The 17757-nt window shown below is 63.2% G+C and overlaps 1 protein-coding gene across 1 annotated transcript in view; it reads left to right on the top strand.

Annotated features, from left to right (window-relative positions):
- Window positions 1-17540, top strand: part of PTPRN2 (protein tyrosine phosphatase receptor type N2) — a 372178-nt gene extending 354638 nt beyond the window's left edge. Inside the window, 6 exon segments of the mRNA XM_036011084.1 lie at window positions 1424-1544; window positions 2679-2844; window positions 7817-7870; window positions 9038-9102; window positions 15729-15802; window positions 17327-17540. Of these exon segments, the coding sequence (XP_035866977.1) occupies window positions 1424-1544; window positions 2679-2844; window positions 7817-7870; window positions 9038-9102; window positions 15729-15802; window positions 17327-17398 (552 nt within the window). The 3' untranslated portion in view covers window positions 17399-17540.
- The last annotated feature ends 217 nt before the right edge of the window (window positions 17541-17757 follow it).

The following is a 17757-nucleotide window of genomic DNA, read 5'->3' as shown; positions in this document are numbered from 1 at the left end:
GGGCGGCCCGGCGGAGTGCCGGGTGATTAGTTTATGGCCTCGATCGTTGTGTTTTTATTGCACTCATAAAGTCTGTGTTTCTCCTCATTTTCGTAATGGCTTCGATGAGCCCTGCACCTTCCAAAGGCCCATTTCGTGGCTCGAGCTGCTAGGCCCATTAGCTGGCAGGCGGCAAAGCCCGGACCCGGCCCCGGACCCGGGCTCCCAATCCTTGCCTCGCCGCCGGGTTCGCACGGAGGAGAACACGCGTGTGGGTCGGGCCACGGTTTATTCGTGGGCTTTTTTGTAAACACGCCAGCAGGCTCCGGTGACTCCCGCTGTAAACGGTGCGCCGGGGGGGGCCCGAGGGTGTCCACGGGCTCTGTCCAGCGGGAACGAGTCAGCGTTCAAGGAGGAGAAACACGGCGCCGCGTCTGACCTCCACATCGTGGTGTGAGCGGGGCGGGGGACCCGGTCCCGCGCACGCGGGAGAGGAGGCGCCTGCACTGGAGGCGCGTGGGCTCTCCAAACAGCGCGACCGCGACTGGGTGCCCGCAGGGGCCCTAGAGAGCAGGAGCTCTCTCCTTCCGTTGCATCTGACTGCAGGGGCTTGCCCACGTCTCCGGGGCAGCGTGGCCCCTGCGGGGGCGGCGGGTTGGGGTTAGCGGGCGCCCCCCCCGTGACTCGGGGGCCCATGAAGTCCTGGCACCCAGGGGACCCTGTTTCCGCTCGGCCCGGAGAGCCGGGCTGGAGGGCTCCGGCGCCTGGGCCACTTTGCCGTGTGCGGGCCGCGGAGTTGTTTCACCGTGGCCGGCCGTCAGGAAGTGTTCACCCGGTGGGGGAGGTGTTTCCCTGGGAACGGCCCCGCTGCAGCGTTTGGGGAAGAGTCGGCGGGTTTCCCGCGGTGAGACAGACATCGCTTCCTGCGAAGCGTCTCGTCCCACGGGGTCGCCGGCCCGAGTTGCTCTGCGTGTCCCTTTGTGGAAAGTGCCCCGCCCAGAGCAGAGCTGGGGCGTCGGGCGGCTGGACGGGCGCTGCGGAGGTTTGGTCTTTCATTGACCGATCTGGAGGGGAGGGAGGGGAGGCAGACAGGCAGCGGCATGCTGTCCCGCCCACCCGTGCGGCAGGGGCGGAGTCCCGCGTGCGCCCCGACCCCCGGGCGGGTGAGTCCGCAGACCTGGCACATCCCGACGATGCTCTGCCCCTGCCCCCCCACCCCCCGAGCTTCCGGCCGGGCCCCGAGGAGGTCTGAAGGGGCGCAGGTGTCGCTGGGTCCTTTTCCTGCTTCGTGGAAGGTGCAAACCCTGGGCCGGGCGCTCAGCGCCGCGAAGGGCGGCGGGTGTCGATGGAAGTGACTCCGTGCCCCGTGACTGCGGTAACCCCGGGCGGGTCCGCGCATGGCGACCCGGCGGTCACTCGCGGCCACGGCCGCTCTCTCGTGCAGATGGTGTGGGAGAGCGGCTGCGTGGTCATCGTCATGCTGACCCCCCTCTCGGAGAACGGCGTCCGGCAGTGCTACCACTACTGGCCCGACGAGGGCTCCAACCTCTACCACGTCTACGAGGGTACCGGCCGCCCCCGCCCCGCGACGCCGCACTGCGGCCAGGTCCCCGCAGAAGCCGGCCACTGGGCCAGGCGTCCCCCGGGCCCATGGTCAGGGGCACCCAGGCCTCCAAGCAGCCGCCCCGCTGGGACCCAGACCCTGGCATAAACAGCACAGTTCTCATTTTTGTTTTTGTTTTTAAGATTTTATTTACTTTTAGAGAGAGGGAAAGGGAGGGAGAAAGGGAAAGAGACACGAATGTGTGGTTGCCTCTCACACACCCCTTACTACTGGGGACCTGGCCCGCAACCCAGGCATGTGCCCTGACTGGGAATCGAACCAGCAACCCTTTGGTTCGCAGACGGGCACTCAATCCACTGAGCCGCACCAGCCAGGGCACGGTTCTCGTTTGTAGAGTTTTATGAATCCGAATGTAGACAGAAAGGACGAAAAGATGACCCGGCAGGGGGTCTGCCCAGCCAGGTCCTGAGAGGAGGCCCGTTCGGGGTGGCTGTCTAGAAAGAACGAACCTGCCGTCACTCCCGTTGCCAGCGGGTCCACCTGGCCAGGGTCTGCCCCGGCCCCGGCGGCGTCTCTGTTGGAGGGAACCTGCCGGCAGCCTGTTTCTCTTGCTGGTTCCCCACCCACGTCGAGGGCGGAGCCAGCAACCTGGGGCTGCTAAAGTAGGAGCCGCCTCGGGGCTCCACTTTGAGTTAAAGTTAGTCATGGCGCCCCCACCCCACAGCGTAAAGGCTAACTCCCCCCCACCCCCCGTTGCGGCTCCTGGTCCCGCAAAGGCTCTCAGCCCGGGAGGGGCCTGCGCCCAGTTCCCCCTCCAGGGCCCGGGGGTGCCTGCCACCCACACCGGAGCGGAAGCCCACTGCCTTGGGTCCCAAAGCGAGGTTCTGTCCGCTGGTTCTCCCGGAAGCACAAAGGACGGGGGCTGGAGGGGGTCGGCCTGGAACGAGCTTTGCTAATGATTCGACTGCTGTGCCCCCGCACGGCGCCACACATCCCCACGGAGTTACCGTGTGTGCTGGCCCTGGCCCACGCGGGACGGCAGGAGGGGCCTGGACGCCCGTCCGTGGCGGCAGCCGCGTGGCCTCCGTGTCGCCACCGACGCCCGCCTGTGCCCGCCCTCCCGCCCTGCCGCAGGTCAACCTGGTCTCGGAGCACATCTGGTGCGAGGACTTCCTGGTGAGGAGCTTCTACCTGAAGAACCTGCAGACCAACGAGACGCGCACCGTGACGCAGTTCCACTTCCTGAGCTGGTATGACCAGGGCGTGCCGTCCTCCACGAGGTCCCTCCTGGATTTCCGCAGGTAGGACCAGGGGCGCGCCCGCGGGCGGGCAGTGTGCGCGGTGAGGACACCGCCGCTCAGGGGGGCCGGCCCCGGGCCGGGGGCACGTCCGAGGGGGGCGGCCCTCTGTGTCCTGTTGCGGAGCCTCCGCTCACCTCACACGGGCGAGGGGACGGGCAGGAGGGAGGCCACACCACCCACACGCCGACCCAAGAGGCCTGCAGGTCTCACAGGCGGTGACATGAGTGCAGGCGGGGCGTGCGCAGCCCTGCACCGTGGGGATGCGGCCGCCCCCGTTCCCTCAGTGACAGCTGCCGTGCGCGTTACCGTCCGTCGGCACAGATCCGGCCCCCGCCCGGACCCTGCTCGGCCCTCCAGCGCTGTTCCCTGCGCTCCCTGCGCCGGGGTTCACGCTCGTCCTCTTCCACAAGGCTCCCCGAGCAAAGAGGGGTCCCGAGGTCTCTCTTGCACAGGATCCCCACGAATAAAGCCGGGTCTCTCGTCCGGAAGCTTCCGTGGCGGCTGCGGCGAGGGGCTTTCTCAAGCGTAGCCCCAGGGTCTACACTGGGGGTCCTCAGCACATGGCCGCAAGTGTGTTCAGTGCAGCGTGGAAGCCGACGGTTTGCAAACACCCGTCCTCTGTTCGAGCCGCAGCCACATGGAGCGCGTTTACTGAGCAGCCGGAGCGAACGCGAGACCCTGTCGCACGGGAAGACGGCGACCAGGCCAAGCAGAGCGCAGTGGGGGGCACAGGCCCTGGTACTCGGAGTCGGGACGGTTCGCTGCTGAGCGTCGGTGGCTCCACCGAGGTCGGTCGGCGAGGAAGCGCCAGCAGAGAGGGCGAGGCACTGAGTTCCAGGTCGAGGAGCCTCTCACTCGCGCCGCCCAGACACACGCCGGGTGAGGGGGTCGGATCACGACCGGAGAAAGGACGGAGCGACGGACGGGTCAGACGCCGTGGCCGCACCCCGCTCCGCCCATGGGGTCTGCGTCTGGCGGCTCCCCTGCCCTGAGCCTGCACAGCGGAACATCTGGGCCCCGCAGACCCAAGTCCTGGGTTCCAGTGGTGCCATTTCTCTCGCTGTTTAGTCCACTTTGGAAAGCGAAGCCCGTCTCTGCGGGGACCGGCTCTCTGCACCCAACAGCGGGTGCCGGGGCCAAGGAGAGGCCGGCGCCTGGAGTCACGTCCACAGGAGCCTCCCCCACCTCCTCCCCCGAAGCGGCGGGGCACGGAGGAGAGCCCCCAACGCGCCTGAAAACAGCGGGGACACGGCGTTCCTACCCAGTGCGGCATCCTCAAGGCTCCTGCCACCCCGTATGCCTCCTCAATGCAGACTTGCGTCGGAAGACACACTGTCTAAAACCGGACCCGAGAGTCTTCAGACAGCGGCCGTCATGGCAGGTGGGCAGGGCTGCCCCGACGGGAGGCCACCCCAGCACCCGGGCCGTGCGCATCTCTGAGCTCTCCCGCGGGCGCACACACGGGCATGTTTCTGAGCCTGGATCCGCCTGTGGCACTGGTTCTCCACCCTGGCGATTCCTCGGGAGCGAAGATGGACTCCCCAGCTCCCTCCAGTCTCAGGAGGTGGGGCTCAAGGTGGATTTTGTTCCCCAAAGGGGAGCACAAAGCTCCAAGCAGTTTTACAGCCTCATGGTGCCCACCCAGCAGGTCCTCTCAGGCCGCCGTTTCCTTGGGAACCAGACAACCGCCGTGAGCGTCCCACCCTCAGGACGCGCCCCGCCGGCCCACGGAAGGTGCTGTGTGGTGTTCCCTGCAGGCAAGTGCAAAGCTCCCGATCCCAGCGCTCGGGAAGGCGCGGCCACTTCAGAAGAGCCCGGTCACCCTCCCACACCCGCAGGGTCACCCTGTGAACGGCAGCGCCGCTGCCCTGCTCCCCTGCCAGCGCGGCCTCGGGCACGGGCACCGTCAGGAAACATCCCAGAGCCCATTTCCGCTCGGAAGAGAAGCTGCCCCCGCAGAGAGGACCAGCGTCGGCGTCTCACCCGAGGGCTCCGCTGCAGAAGCTCCTCTCGGCGCCTCCCTGCTCCGCGCCCTGGCGGCCACGGGCGCCGCTCTCTGTAAACACGGACAAACCCTTACTTTGCCAGCTAATTAGCGGTGGCCAGTGTCATTTTTGTGACGTTGCAGCTAGTAATATGAGCCCAGTTGCATAGTCACAAAAGTGATCATTGGAAACTGTGACTGTACTGCAGGGGACAGTGTGGGGACCCCTTTCTGAGCCTCTAATGACCTCTGTCCGCGCCTGCTGCTCCTCGTCACTCGGGGACCCGGGGCTTGGCCTGTGTCACTAACCCTTCCTTCTCAGTCACGTCCTCCTGCGGCAGGACCCCCGAGTCACGGCCCTGAGTGTGCGCGGCCTCTGCTCACTGACGATCTGTCCTGACAGCTCAGGAGGGGGCGGCAGGCGAGCCCGTCACCACAAATGCCCTGCCGCGCTCTGGGGTCGACCAGATGAACGCCGCTGTCACCTGCGTGGTGCTAACACTGCTCTGTTTGGGGGGTTTTGTGTTACCAAAGACCAGGCACACGGTTCTCTGCAAATAAACTGACACTGCAGCACCTCGGGTGTGCCCTGCCGTCTCCTGGCTGGTTTGTGAGCAGGTTTAGTGTGGGCCAGGCAGGCGTGGATGCTAAAGTATCAGCAGAACCCGGGCAGGGCTGCCGAGGCAGCCAGGGAGGACGTTGGGGGAGAGACTTCTTGAACACGTCACAAAACGGAGAGGGGAAGGGCAGGCCTGGGGAGCACGTGGAGCCCCAGCAGCCGGGGAAGGAGGCTGTTCACACTGTGCGGGCCCCAGAGGCGCGGGCCCGCCGTCAAGGGACTCCCGGCGTCTCTGGAGCCACCGGCTGAAGGAAGGGCATCTGGTCATGTTCACTCCTTTTTGTGTTTAGTTTTTGTGCTTGGCCCCTTCGTAAAAAATGACCAAAACCTGGTCGAGGACCAGGGTGTGCACGTGGGAAAGCCAAGTGTGGGCCCCAGCAGCAAGTGTCTGGGCTGTCGCACGGGAAGCGGCAGGTGTGCGGCCGCGCTGGGTCCCACTGGAAAGAGCCAGCGACCGCGCAATTTCCAGTGAAGTCGTCTGTGTGCAATGAGAGACCTGTAGAGAGGGTGCCACCCTAGCCGCGGTCCGGTCGCTGAGCTTCCTTGATTCTGGGCACACACAAGCACGGCACAACGGCACATACACACGTGTACATCCATGTGCACAGACATGCATGGGCTCTCACTCAGGGTACACCCCGGAAGTGAGGTGTGGCATCTGGTCAGATGATATTAATGCTCACAGTACCTTTACATCCCATTTACAGATTTTATTTACTTATTTTTAGACAGAAGGGAAGAGCAGGAGACAGAAAGAGAAACATCAGTGTGTGGTTGCTCTCCTGCGCCCCCCACAGGGGACCTGGCCCACAACCCAGGCCTGTGCCCTGACTGGGAATCGAACCAGCAACCCTTTGGTTCCCAGGCCGGTGCTCAATCCACTGAGCCACACCAGCCGGGGCGAGAATGGGAGGTGTTAGGAGAAGCAGGTGGTTCTGTTTTCCAACCTGCTTTCCTCCCAAAGAGCCAAGAATTTCAAGGCGTCCGGCTCACGTGTGCCGTTGACTTGAATGAGTCCCCTTGACCTTCCTCACCTTTCCCCCATTTGCCCCGAACGTGACTTCACAGTCACGTGCCAACGGCAAGGACAGCCTGCAGCCGAGATGGAGATGTGGCCGCACACGCAGCTCACTGCCCCACGCCCCTGGGTCTCCTTGGCGTGGAGCCAGCTCTGGGTGGCCCACAAGCTCCCAGTGCTGCATGTTCCCCAGGGCGAGCCGCCCGGAGCAGCCGGGCGCGTGGCTGTGTGGGGGACGGCCTGTGTGCTCGGGGGCTGCGGGCCCGGCCGGAGAAGCCCCCAGTGTTCCTCCCTAGAGGAAGCAGGAAAACACCCCACTGAGGCGCCTGCCCGACCCCCACCCCGTCCTCTGGGCTCCCACGGTTCGCACCTGAGCAGCCGTTGACGGAATTTTAAGTCTCCGCTGTTCCGTGCTGGGGGGGCAAGGCTTTGCAAAGAAACGTGACATCTTCCTGCTTTGGGGGCGAGGGACGAGAGTGGCCTGGCCCGTCACTCTTTTTCACCTCTGGCCGCACGTCTTCCACGGCCGAGTTCAGACGGCACACCTCAGACACGGCCCCCCCGCCCCCAACTCCCTCCCGGGCCCAGAGCCGCCCTCCAGTTCCTCCCGCAGAACGGTTCCCCTGGGAACCTGCATGCGCTTCCTGAACAGGTTTCCTGTTTCCCTCACTCAGAAAAGGCTGGATTTCGTACTTGAACTTCAAATCCGCCTCTGTTCGGAGTGGCTCCAAAATCCCAATCTGTGCCCATCGTTCATTTTCACAAATTCCCATGTGAACCCTGCACCGTGGAGCTGGTTGCCACGTCCCCATGTGTACAAAGACGGGGAGACTTGTCACGATTTCCCCGGGAGTTAGTTGTCCTTCCCAAACCCACACACCAGAAAGGGTCTCCGTGAGATGCCGCTGGAGACAAGATGGCAGTACTGCATTCCCGTATGACGTCCAGATTGTCAGAAAGTTGGAACAGATGCTGCAAAACTCAAAAAGTCCAGTGCAGAACCTGGACAATCATGTCACAGCCAAGAAAGGGAGGACTAGGCCGTAGGAACGGGAGGAGGGGGCCCGGGGGACACGCCGGTGGCCCGTGGACCGAAGGCCTCAAGCTGACACTCGCAAAGGGAAACGAGAACCATGAACGTGTAAGAACTGTTTGTGACGCTCCGTTTCATAGCCTGACTCTGAAAAGGGAAAGAAATCTGAACGTGTGCATCACTTTCGATTTTTCTTCGTCACCACAGGCCGCTGCCTGATCGTGGCAGCGGCGTCGGCCTCGGCTCGTGGGCGGTGTGGGCGGGCGCGGCGGGGGGCGCGGAGCGCGGCAGTGATTCCTGTGTCTCTTTCTATTTCAGAAAAGTAAGCAAGTGCTACAAGGGCCGCTCTTGTCCAATAATTGTTCACTGCAGGCAAGTACAGCGCTCCGCGCGGATTAGCAAGCTTACGCACTCTCCGTACATCCCCAGCCCCGGGCGCTCCGGCTCGGGGAGCATGGAGCGGGCCAGCCACCCCCCCACGCCCCAACCCCGTGCAGCTCCCTCACTGCCCGTCCATCTGGGAAAACTCGTGAAAGCCAGACGCAGCGAGTCTTGACCGTAACAGAGCCACCTCCAGGCTCACCAGTGGCTTCGCAGGGTCGCCGGCCACCCCCAACCTGGGGCAGAGAGCAGCCCCCTGGGTCCCCAGGTCCCGCAGGGCGGCTGGTGCTTCCTCCTTGACATCGACGTCGGGGGAGTGGGTGCAAACACCCCCCCCCCCGCCCTGTCTGAAGCTGCTCCCGGGGGGAGCGGCCCTGCGCAGGCAGCGGGCTCCTCCGGGGCCGCGGCTGTGGGGACAGGATGGGCTCACAGTCCGTGCAGACAAGGCTGGTGCTGGGGCTGCGTGTCCCCCAGAAATAACTCCCATCTTCTGTCCTCACGTGCGGCTGCCAGGGCCCAGCTCCCAACGCGGCCGCAGCGCCGGTCCTGGTGGCAGACATTCCGGGCACCGCGGGGTGCGGGGCGGGGACGGGGACGGGGACGGGAGGGGTGACCCGGGGCAGAGAGGCGAGAGCGCCCCCTGCTGAGAGCCGGGGTGACGCGCCCCTGTGCCGTAGTGACGCGCCCCACGTCCGCCGCGCAAGGACGCGTCCCACGGAGGATGGCGTCCGCTCGGCACGGCCTGGAGTTCCTGGTTTTGTTCTTTTGTGACAAAATTTACCACCTGTTGGGTCAAAGAGGGGAAGAAAGGACAGAAAACAAGCCTACGCAGGCACAGGGGCTGATCTGCGCTGCTGGGGGTGGGGGTGGGGCTCTGCCGGTCCCTCCTCCCCCTCCGCTTCCTCCCGCTCCACTTCCTCCCGCTCCACTTCCTCTCCCTCCTTCCCTTCCTCCTCCTCTTCCTCCTCCTCTTTCTCGTCTCTTCTTCCTCCTTTCTTCCTCTCTGTCCTCCTTTCTCCTCCCCTCCCCCACCCTCCCTCCCCCACAGCCGGGCTCCGGCACGAGCCCCCCAGACTCAGGAGGCAGCAGCTGCGGTGGGCGCGGCCGCGGGGGGAGAGCGGCGCGGCGGCCTCCTCACCTCTCCCCTTCTGTCGGCAGCGACGGCGCGGGCAGGAGCGGCACCTACATCCTGATCGACATGGTTCTCAACAAGATGGCCAAAGGTGAGAGCGCTGCGCTGGGGGTGGTGTTGCTACGGCAACCTGGGCCCACGCTCACCGGGGCCTTGGGAGACTTGGCCACTGTTGCCCTTCCTCGGAGCCCTGTGGGAGCCCTTGGCAGCCAGCACGGTGACACCCCGGCTCCCCACCTGGTCCCGCATTCGGCGCTGGCGTGAGCACCGGGCTCGCCCCCAGGTGGACGCACAGCGCAGCGTCGGAACCGAGGACGGGCGGCCTGGGGCCCCGGTGCCGCGCAGCTCCAAGCCTCCTGGCCACGTCTCGGGCAGGGACACCCTAGGCGCACCCACCTAAGACCTCTGGTGGCAGAACCGTCGCACTTCAGCCACCTTCTCTCCCATGCTGCTCTGCACCCCCGTGTCCATCTGTCAGCGAGGCTGTGTGCCCCTCACTCGTCCCCTGGACCCACCGTGCGTGTCTCCCCAGGGACCAGGTGCTCATCATCCCGAGGGAGAGGGGCCAGCAGCTCGCCTCTCGGGTGCCCCTGTGCCTCAGGGAGCACAGAGACTGGGGGTGGGGGGTTTGCCTGGGCTGGGGGGGCTCCTGCAGATCCCGTGACCCAGCGTCTCCCAGCGTGTCCGGCAGACACGGTCTTCTTGTGACACCGTCCGCGTCCCCTGCAGCTTGGGTCAGTGAGGCCACGATGGGGCGACCGTGGCCCCTTCTCCACCACGAGCAAAGGGCCCGGTCTCAGAGCACACACATGGGCCCGCAGTGCCTCCCATGCCCCAGGTGCCGGCGGCCCTGACTCTGACCACAGCGCTGACCTCCACACACCTTCCCCCGCGGGCCAGCAACCCTGAGACGGGCCGGTTCCGGACTCCGTTTCTCTCCAGTTAAAATAATAAACAGGCCCTGGCTGGGGTGGCTCAGTGGGTTGAGTGCAGCCTGCGAACCAAAGGGTCAGCGGTTCGACAGGGCCAGGCTTGCTGGGGCGGGGGGGGGGGGCGCGGTGAGAGGCAACTGATCAATATTTCTATCCTCTCTTCGTACCTCCCTCTCCCCTCTCTCAAAATAAATAAAATCTTTCAAAAAATAAAAACAAAAAAATAGAAAGTAAATAGAGCCCATCGTCAGCCCAAGGATACAGATGTGTGAAGACAAGACGGTAGGCTGCTGTTTCAAATGCAAGGGCTGGAGAGTCTGAGGGAGTCACCCAGAGCCTGCGGCCAGGAGCTCCTCGGAGGGCCCTGCCCCCGCCCCCGTGGGTTGACCCAGCTGCCCCGAGCCTCCTCTGGGGAGCACGGAAGGGGGTTTCCTCCCGCAAACGTTACTGCAAGCCCCCGACGGCTGGCCCTGAGCGCAAAGAGAAACAGCCAGCAGGGACATACACCTTCCGCCCCCGCCGTTAGCACGTTCCGTTCCAGACCGAAGCGCAGCCCAGGCTGTGGTCCTGGGAGGGTCCTCGGTCCCCTGCCCGCCCACCCGCCCGCGCGCGCAAACTCGCCTTCCCCTCGGGAACGTGCAGACGGGGACTCGGAGCGCCGATGGGACTTGTGGTTCTTCCCGTGCCCTCCGCCCGCCCTCCTCCGTCTGCCTCGCGCGCGGCCTGCCTCCCGCTAGAGCAGCTGCGGGAGGAGGCGGCGGGGCGCGGCCCACGCAGTCTCGGTGTTTGCGGGTCCACCTCCGCGTTCGCCCTGCGGGGGGAGGAACTGGGGTCGTAGGGGCCGCGCCGGCGGCGCCGTGTCCTCACGGCGGCGGCCCGGGTCCGCTGGCCGGGACCGGCCTCGCCAGATGCCGCCAGGAATGTGGGCCGGCGTCGTGCTGCGCCAGCCTAGCCGCGCGGAACCGGCCCGCGAGGGCCACCCCGGGGCTTCTCTGAGCCCCGCCACCCCCATTCTGTTCCTGACCTGCCCCCCTCTGCTGGCCCGCGGGGTCAAATCCCCTGACCCCGGGCAGCCGCGGGAGAGATCAAAGGGCAGGGCGGCCCCTCCGCGGCGAGGGGGCCTTTCCCAGGCTGCCTCCGCGAGCTGCCGCCGGGGTTTTGTTCTGGCTCCGGCCGCAGCGGCCCCGCGCCTTTGTCTGGCCTGAGAACCCGGAGGCCGGGCGCAGACCCCGCGCTCATCCAGCGATCAAAGGCCCAGAGCCCGACCCTTTCTTCCCGCTTCCTTTTCTGAAAAGGAGTGAATTGCACGCGGACCAAAGGAGGCCTCTGCAAAGCCTTCGTGGCCCAGCCCGGTCCGGGCCCCTTCTGAGCGGGGCCGGGCGGAGGGCGAGGCCCAGTTCACAGGGCCTCGGGGGATTAGGGACTTGGGGCCGCTCCAGGGGCCTTTGAGAAATGCCCCAGGGGTGGTTTCGGTCCAGGTTCTGAGCCAGCAGGCAGCTAGTGCAGCCCACGGGCGGGCCGCGCGGGCTTGTGGCCGGAGGGTCCCCAGCGGACTTTATCTGGGCTGCGCTGCGGGGGCGGGGCCGACACCCCGCGTCAGAACCGGTGTTTCTCGGCGTCTAGGGAGCACGCCCTCCCCCGCTCGGAAAGGCTCGGCCCTCTCCTTCCGCAGCCACGGCGTTCTCCCAGGCCCGGCTTTTCAGGGTCTCCGCCGCGTCTCTACTGCGGTTTTGCTTTGGTTTTCTCCTCACGGGGTTTTTGTTTGTTTGTTTTATTTTAGGAACGTATGGTAGAGCGCCCCAGGTTCCCCCGGGAGGCACCAAAAGCTCAGTGTGCGGGGGAGGCGGTGTCTGGTGTGGGCAGGTGGGCGGGGCTGGAGTTTCCCTCTGTGGTGTGCGTCAAGGTGACTCCCCGTGACTGCCTGAGGTGTGCGCAGGTGTGCCTGGGGGTGCCTTTAAGCTCCCCAGGAGGGTGGGGGGAGGGGTGTGATGCTGCCGCGGGGGCGTGGCGGGGAGCTTGGGGGAGGGGTGTCCAAGTCCCCATCCCATCTCAGCCCTCTGACCTGTTTCGTCCCCTCTGTCACTCGGCCCGCCTCCCCTTGTTTACGGGACGCCCATCTCCTGCACCCACACGGTGTCCGGGACCCCACGACTCCAGTCCCCCCTAGGAGTGGGGTCGCACAGCCTTTGTCCTCCGTGTCCGGCTTGTTTCCCTCAGCAAATGTCCTCCAGGTTCGCCCACGGCACAGCCTGTGACGGGGTTTTCCCTCTGTAAGGCTGCATCACACCCCCTCCTACGGATGGACAGGTTTGGGTTTGGTCGATCCGTCTGCCTGTCAGTGGGCGCCGCCCTGTCCGCCTTCCCGCTGCTGAGGACGCGGCTGCGCGAGGGCGTCTGTCCGTCTTGGCCCCCTTTCTTTTGGGTGCGTGCGGGAGGGGACGACTGGGCCGTATGGTCATTAATTCCATGGTTTTTTAAGTATATTCTATTAATTATACTATTACAGTTTTTCCACTTTATCCCCTTTTGTCCCCCCTCATCCCTGCACCCCCTAACCCTCCAGCATCCCCCCCTTAGTTCATGTCCACGGGTTTACACACAAGTTCTTTGACTTCTCTGTTTCCTATACGTTTCTGAGTCTCTCCCTGTCCACTTCATGCTGCTTTTTCCCTGTACCTTCCCCCTCCCCTCCCCTCCCCACTGAGAACCCTCCGTGTGCTCTCCATTTCTCTGATTCTGTTGCTGTTCTGGTTGTTTGCTTAATCTGTTGTTTTCGTTGTTTTTCTTTTTTTTTTTAGGTTCATTTTTTGATAGTTGTGAGTTATTTTACTGTTCATATTTTTTGTCTTCTTTTTCTTAGATAAGTCCCTTTAACATTTCATATACTCAGAGCTTGGTGATGATGAACTCCTTTAATTTGAGCTTATATGAGAAGCACTTTATCTGCCCTTCCATTCTAAATGAAAGCTTTGCTGGATAGAACAATCTTGGATGTAAGTCCTTGTCTTTCATGACTTGGAATACTTCTCTCCAGCGTCTTCTTGCCTGTAAGGTCTCTTGTGAGAAATCAGCTGACAGTCTGATGGGAAATCCTTTGTAGGTAACTGTCTCCTTTTCTCTTGCTGCTTCTAGGATTCTCTCCTTCATTTTAATCTCAGGTAATGTAATGATGATGTGCCCTGGTGTGATCCTCCTTGGGTCCAACTTCTTTGGGACTCTCTGAGCTTCCTGGACTTCCTGGAAGTCTATTTCCTTTGCCAGATTGGGGAAGTTCTCCTTCATTATGTAGTCAAATAAGTTTTCCATTCCTTGTTCTTCCCCTTCTCCTTCTGGCACCCCTGTGATTAAGTTGTTGGAACATTTAATGTTGTCCTGGAAGTTTCTAAGCCTCTCCTCATTTTCTTGAATTCTTGTTTCTTCATTCTGTTCTGGTTGGATGATTATTTCTTCCTTTTGTTCCAAATCATTGATTTGAGTCCTGGTTTCCTTTCTGTCACTGTTGGTTCCCTGAATGTTTTGCTTGATTTCACTTTGGATCTCCTTCATTTGTTCTTTCATTTTGCAACAAAGCTCAATCAGCTCTGTGAGCATTTTGATGACCAGAACTTTGAATTCTCCATCCAATAGGTTGGCTGTCTCCTCATTGCTTAGCTCCCTTTCTGGAGTTTTGCTCTGTTCTCTCATTTTGGCTGTATTTCTTTGTCTTGGTGCACCAGCCTGGTTGGTCCGATTGACTGTTTCTTCAATTCCTTTGTTGCTGGAGTTCCATGCAGTTTGATTGTCCGGTACTTCTGGTTGTTTATTGATTTTAGATTGGTTGTTCTTCTTTAGGTTGTGCAGGGAAGTGAAGGGTTTCTACCTACGCCTCCATCTTGGCTGGAAATTAATTCCATGGGGTTTTTTAGGTTTTATTTATTTATTTTTAGAGAGAGGGGAAGCGGGTGGAGAAAAAGAGGGAGAGAAACATCAATGTGGTTGTCTCTCACAAGCCCCCCACTGGGGACCTGGCCCACAACCCAGGCATGTGCCCCGACTGGGAATTGAACTGGTGACCCTTTGGTTTGTAGGCCAGTGCTCAATCCATTAAGCCACACCAGCTGGGGCTGTTTCTGACTGTTTTAAATTCACACACTCCTGCCCTGGCAGGGTGGCTCAGTTGATTGGAGCGTCGTCCCCAAGGTTGGGGGTTCGATCCCTGGTCAGGGCACATACTAAAATCAACCAATATTGATGGAACAACCAATATTTTTCCATCAATAAATGAAACAAATCCTCTCTCTCTCTCTTTCCCTTTCTCACTCTCCCTTCCTCTCTCTCTCTAAAATCAATAAACATGTCCTCGGGTGAGAATTTTTTAATATTTAAAAATAAATTTACAGACTCCCTTTAAAACAAAATCACCCTCCCTGTAGCCTGGTCCACCCCCAGAACTGCTAACACCTGAGGAGGAGCCGGGCCTCAGCCGCACCTGCTGCTGCAGGCAGGTGTCTTGGCTGAGCGGGGAGGCCTCCTCTCCTTCCTGGCGTGGAGTGGGCGGGCTCTCGGCGTCCCCGCCCCCGCGGCCCGTGGTCCCTGGCATTCCCCGGGAGCTAACGACAGGCCCAGTGCCATCCTCGCAGACTTGGGGGACGCGTGCGCCCTGTGGTCCCCACGCAGGGACCGGGGCCTGGGGACCAGGAGGTCGGGGCTCGGGCAGGACGCCCACTGGGTTCAGCTCAGGGGCGGGTCTCCCGCTGGCCCCGCCCCCCCAGGCAGAGGCAGCGCTGGGTCTGCATGCATTTCCCCCGGGACCCCCGTCCCTTCCTGCCTCTGTGTCCACCGCAGCGGCTCAGAAAACAGCACCAGCGACTCAGTTCCAGTCAAATAAGCCCTTGAACTCGGGGCTTGAAGATCATGTGACCATAGCGACTCATTCTCCTGAGTCTGTGTCTAAGGCGGTGAGTGGGCCTCCCCCCGGGGTCTCCCCCCACGGCCTCGGGGACTTGCCCTTCTGCTCCACGTGACCGGGACAGGCTGTCAACCCCGGGCGGGGAGAACTCGGCCGCCTCTCCTCTCCTTGGTGACAGGGGCCGTGCTGCGTGCGCACTGCGTCTGGGGCTCGGTGAGGGGTCCGAGCGCGCTCCCGCCGCGTCCCCCGCTCCCGCGTACCGCGGGCCGACAGGCCTCTGTGCCCCGTGAGCGGCGAGCCCGGGCTCCCGGCAGGGTCAGCAGAAGGGCGAGCAAAATGCTGTGCTGGTTCCTGACAAGGCTGGAGCTCGCCGCCCCGGCGGTGCGGCCTCCCTGAAGCCCAGTGGGCCGCGCGAAACGGGCCCCGGGAAGGCGCTCTGGCCGGGACGTCCCGGGTCGGGGCTTCCGGGACGTTTGGGACCCGCAGCCTCAAAGGCAGAGAACGCTGCAGTTCAAAGCTAATGTAAGCAATATGACTAGTCTGATTTTTTATTTCTCTACGTTGGGGGAAAAAACCCTATGCAATCAAAATCAAAGCCCGTACGGTACTTACTGCGATTTAAAATAGTCTTTAAAATGCCTACACGCACACGTTTACTTCCCGGGGCGGTGGCCGGCTGCCCGTAAGTGTCGGCGCAGGCACTGGGCAGCCGCCCCCTCAGCCCGGGCTCCTGAGTTCCCGGCCCCCGCAGCCCCCACCCGAGTCTCTGTGGGGACGCCAGGGCGCAGCTGCCCGCTGGCCCTGAGCGCAGCCGTGCCCCCGCCTCTCGGCCGGAAGAGGTCCAGGTGCAGGAGGGGCGGCCCCGGGTCCGAGCTCCGCCCCGTTTGTGTGTTGCAGGCGCTAAAGAGATCGACATTGCCGCCACCCTGGAGCACCTGAGGGACCAGAGGCCCGGCATGGTCCAGACAAAGGTACTGCCAGACCCCCGGGGCCCCTGGGCGCTCACCTGTGGGGGGTGGGGGCGGCACGACTCTGCCCCTCCCAGGGCCTGGCCCCTTCCTGGGGAGGACCCGGCAGCCCCAGGGTGGCGACGTAATGGAGGCGTCAGGGGAGCTCACCCAGCCGGAGCCCCCCCATCCCTAGATTCGAGGGGCACCCCAGGTTTCTATGGAAAGAGGTCACTGCTAACCCCAGCCCCTCTTGCGGGAGAACGTAGTGGATTCCACTCAATTCCCCGGATTCCCAGCTCCCACACCCACAGCCCTGCTGTGTGGTCGTCTGGACAGAGCCGTCAGAATGTCCCCAGGGTGTCCCTGGGGTCCCTGCACCACCCCCCATAGCTCACAGGCACCCTCACTGGACAGGCCAAGCTGGCGTCGTCCAGGTAAGACAAGACCACCAGTGGCCGTGGCAGAACCAGAACTGGGAATGGGGGGACAGTGGCCATGGCGGGAACACGTGTGTCCCCAGCCGCCCCCACACGCCTGCTCTGCTCCGGCACCGAGTCCTCAGGCGCCGAGTCTTCCTGAGCTCAGGCAGCCCGGCCCTCCCCTCAGGGGCGCTGCTGCCGCCCACACAGAGACCCCGCCCTTAACAGGCGTCCTCAGGAGGTGGCCGCTCAGACCTGAGGACTTTGCTACAAAAGTGCTCCCCTAGGTCACCTGTGGGTGCTTCCTGGGGCCTGCTGGGGCCAGACCCGTGCTCCCCCCGTGAAGTAGGGGCAGCTCCCTGGTCCCCCCTCTCTCAGTCCGGCGGTCGGAGCAGGAACAAACAGCAGGACTCGGTGTGGAAGCGGGAAGGGAGGGGTGGTGCAGGCCCCACACTCGTCCCACCCAGAACAGAGCAGCAAGGGGTGTCCTGTGAGGCGAGGCTGAGCCGTGGGACAGGAGGATCATCTCCTGAAATGCCCGAGTCCCACGTGAGGCCAGTTCTGCTCCAACGGGGTCAGCCCGGGCAGCAGAGGGGACGACCCCCGAGTTCCCGCCCTGCCCTCCCCGAGTGCTCCTGCCTCCACACAACGGGGGGTGGGGGGGACCCCCCACCACAGCAGCACCCCCAGGGAGCTCAGGGCTGCGGCCCCGCCCCTGCCCCCCAGCAGGGGCCTGGCCTGTGCCTGCAGGGCGGTCAGGGCATCTTATGGGGTCCATAGGGAATGACGTTGAATGCTAAGACCCACATGGTTTCCTAAAAGTTTTTTTATTTTAAAATTATACGCTTTATTCTGCAATTATTTCACACCTGCAAAAAATGGCAGAGATAATACAAGTAACGTCCAAGTGCCCTTCAGACCTCCCCACATCCCAGCTCAGGCCAGCACAGGGCAGGGACCAGGGTCGCTGGGAGGTCGGTGCCCCCTTGCCTGCGCCCTCCCTCGCCTGCGTCCTCCCGCCTGTGTCTGTGGAGTGGGGGACTCGGCCACACCGGGAGCCCCGGGGAGTCGGGCCCCTCTGGCCCACCCTCACCGCCCCTCATCGCCCCCCTCGCTTATCCCGCAGGAGCAGTTCGAGTTCGCGCTGACCGCCGTGGCCGAGGAGGTGAACGCCATCCTCAAGGCCCTGCCCCAATGAGCCCCGCGCCGCGCCTCCCGTGCCCTCCCCGGGACGCGCCGTCCTCCCGTCTTGTCGCTGAGCCTGCCTCCCGCCAGGGTCCCAGACCCCGTAGTCCCCACAGTCAGCAGTGACAACGTGCATTTTCATCCGGGCCAACGAGGAAACCGAGAGGCGTGCGGGCACGGCCAGGTCCGGGGCACCAGCCCGTCTGTGCTCACCGTCCCGGAAAGGACTTCATTTTCCCTAACGCTGAACTCGCACTCGCAACTGCGAACCACACTGCGTCGATGCCGAGTGACCGGTGCCGCCTCCTGGCCGGTAACCTGCACCCTCCCGGGGCGGATGGCCCAGCGGAGGGGCCCATGGAGGCCCCTAGG

The sequence above is a fragment of the Phyllostomus discolor genome, chromosome 10 (genome assembly GCF_004126475.2).
Source record: "Phyllostomus discolor isolate MPI-MPIP mPhyDis1 chromosome 10, mPhyDis1.pri.v3, whole genome shotgun sequence".
Classification (NCBI taxonomy): domain Eukaryota; kingdom Metazoa; phylum Chordata; class Mammalia; order Chiroptera; family Phyllostomidae; genus Phyllostomus; species Phyllostomus discolor.
Note: the sequence above shows the minus strand (reverse complement) of the source record. Positions and strands in the feature narration are given on the sequence as shown.